The 2,861-nt window shown below is 31.7% G+C and overlaps 1 protein-coding gene across 1 annotated transcript; it reads right to left on the bottom strand.

The window, feature by feature from the left end:
* Nucleotides 1-1,803: 1,803 nt before the first annotated feature.
* LOC125811113 (LOB domain-containing protein 29-like) lies at nt 1,804-2,659 on the bottom strand. Its single transcript, XM_049490610.1, has 2 exons — nt 2,381-2,659; nt 1,804-2,262 (listed from the first exon to the last, which is right to left on the bottom strand). Exons 1-2 carry the CDS (start codon nt 2,657-2,659, stop codon nt 1,804-1,806), a joined length of 738 nt encoding a protein of 245 aa, XP_049346567.1.
* Between the last annotated feature and the right edge of the window lie 202 nt (nt 2,660-2,861).

The following is a 2,861-nucleotide window of genomic DNA, read 5'->3' as shown; positions in this document are numbered from 1 at the left end:
CAAACTTATGTCATGACCAGAAATGACAAATGTCTTAACAAGAAAAGAAAATAAACTTAGCAGATTCCTTTGTACAACATCCTTCAATGCAACTTTTGATAATTTTCATACCTTCCTCTTCTATTTGAGGATTTCTCACAATTTACAAAAATCAATGTCCTTCCTTTATATTCAAATGCCATAAACACGAAACACATCTTATCTTACTTTAATCATTAATCACACATATAAATGACAACTTCAATTCACATAAAAAAACATTATCAGGAGGTGCATGAGTAATGCCTCATGTCCCTCTCCATGTATTGCACCATTTTGGAATTTCAATATATATGATGGTAGAGGTCAATTAACCCTACACCCCATAACAATACCAAAGTGTTGTAATAGAAAACTACAACAAGTTTCAATATTCAAAGACGAATCTAGAGTAGGTTCTGTGAATTCAACTGAATCCTCTGTTTTCAATATGAATATGTGAAACAAATTAAATAAGGTATACACACATATCTTGAACCTAATGAAAATATATAAAAATCATGGATCCGCCTCTACCATCGTCAACACAAAATATTGATAAATTCTAATCATCATGATCTTTTGTGCAAGATTCTTCCTTTGCGGCTTGCAGGATTCTAAGAAGCAGAACCTGACATTTACAGTCTATTGTTGACTGACCTATCACTAGAATATTACTTAGAACTTGTCTCTAAGTTCTCATTGTCAGTATAATATGTGATGTATGTACTTTACACCTAACAATTTTCATCTAACTTAAGGTTAAACATAAATTACAAGCTCTATTTTCAATCATTAATTAAGTATCTCCAACAAGTATGAAAACACTTTTTTAATCTATAATTTCATAGGGATTGGCATTGCAGGGGATATAAGAACATAATTTACTCATCTCTCTAATTAGGAACACTAATAACATTATATATTTATATATATGCATGCACTCTACTACAAGTAATAAACATTTATATTAGTGATCTAAATTTTAACACATTAATATTTTTGCATATTGAAGTCTTTTTGGAAGAAGTTCCTTCAATCTTTTCAGTCAAAAGAAGAAAGTCCAAGATCAATAGTCCAGTTTATTAGCACATGAGAATTATGTTGCTTGGACTCTTCAGAAATATTGAAATGTGTATGTCAGATTCTCCAAAAGTACTGTATAAATTGGAGAATCCGATGCAGGTGCGGCAATATTATTAGAGAGTCCGAGCAACAAACACTTGGACTCTCCAAAATTGCAGCCGCACCTGTGTTGGATCCTTCAAACATGTACTACTTACACACCTGATAACATTTTTGAAGAGTCTGAACAACATAACATAAGATAAATCAATCAAAATGACCTAAAAATTGTCAAGAAGGGTTAGGGTAGCAAGTCATTTACAATATTGTAGTTTAAGCTAAAAACCTACAAATTGGGAAAGCATAAACAGAAACATTAGGTTCCTGTATGCACTGATGATCATAATAAGGTCTTTGATTTACTAGGTCTAATCTTGATAGATCCTCTGAAAAGCCAAATTAAGGAGTACTAATAAAAAGACAGATCATTAATTTTATTAAAATATACTACTAATAATATTCTACTTATATCCAAGGTTACACATGACCTAAGGAGAAACAATTGTAGGCAGAGCCATAGCTACTAGGCTGATGATGGGTTTTTTTTGAACATTTTTTCTAGGGTTTCTAGCAGATATATCATGTCATGTCATAAAAGGGTTCTTTTTTAGCAATACAAAATTGACAAGAGTAATTAATCAATCTTAGTAGTAGTAGTACTCAAGAATGTTGAAGATATCTGAAGGCAACTGATTGGAGGTCATCAACAACATCATGATCTTGAAATGTCCATTGCTTGTTGTTGTCAAATGAAGAATCTACTGAGCAAGATCCACCTTCTTCAAAACTTGACATATTTTCCTTAATTGGAACCACAAAATTAATATTCTCATAATTATTCCCCATATGGTAATTATGATCATTTGAGGTCATGTTGTTGTAATTGTTTTCATCATAATATGGGATTGATGATCCAATATTATTGTTACTTGTCAAACTAGAAATAGAATGATCAAATTGAGGCATAGTGTTTGGATTTTCAGATTGATGATGAAACCAACTTTGAACATCTTGAAATTTGTCATAATTAGGGTTTGCAATATAATTTGAACCATTTTGTATGTTTTGAGCTGCAGCTTGTTCCTTGAGTGAAGCAAGTTGTGCTTGTAAATTAACAACCTATAACATCAACAAGAACAAACAAAAAAGAAAAATCTTATAAATTCGTAGATCAAGTAATTAACAATCCAAACTTTTAAGATTTGTGATTATCAAATTATAATTAACTATCATGTACCTGTTGCTGAAGAGCGAATATATGTGAAACACAACCATAAATTGGATCTTGAAGTCTAGCTTGAGCTTCATAAGCTATGGTGACCGCGGCTTCTCCTCGATCACTCACAGGTATATGAGCTAAGAGTTTAGACACATTGCTAGCCCCAAACACCTTATGAATAGCTGAAAAATGTGTAGCACCTTGTTCATAGCAAAAATAAGGAGCAAATACACATCCTTTAATACATTTTCTTCTCAAAAATTTGCAAGCACCACAAGGGGAACCAGTGCCTGTCATCTTAATAGTAATAATATTGTGTTGATATTTAATTTGATGGTGATGATAATTAACCAAGCTAATAATTTTGTGAGTTCTTAGCTAATTGCTAGCATTATCACCATGTTTATAAATACTAGAGGAAGAGAGAGGTGGATCATAAAATATTGAATACTAAATTAACTTAATTGATAGTGGTTCCCTTATTGGGCTACATTTTATT

This window comes from Solanum verrucosum, unplaced genomic scaffold, assembly GCF_900185275.1.
Source record: "Solanum verrucosum unplaced genomic scaffold, falcon-dt-bn FXZP01000235.1, whole genome shotgun sequence".
Classification (NCBI taxonomy): Eukaryota; Viridiplantae; Streptophyta; class Magnoliopsida; order Solanales; family Solanaceae; genus Solanum; species Solanum verrucosum.
Note: the sequence above shows the minus strand (reverse complement) of the source record. Positions and strands in the feature narration are given on the sequence as shown.

Bases quoted from the DNA above. Each gene is read 5' to 3' on its own strand.
- LOC125811113 (XM_049490610.1), bottom strand. From the start codon at position 2,659: ATGACAGGCACTGGTTCCCCTTGTGGTGCTTGCAAATTTTTGAGAAGA. The intron at 2,263-2,380 runs GTACATGATAGT...TTGATGTTATAG, and splicing joins TATTCGCTCTTCAGCAACAG to GTTGTTAATTTACAAGCACA.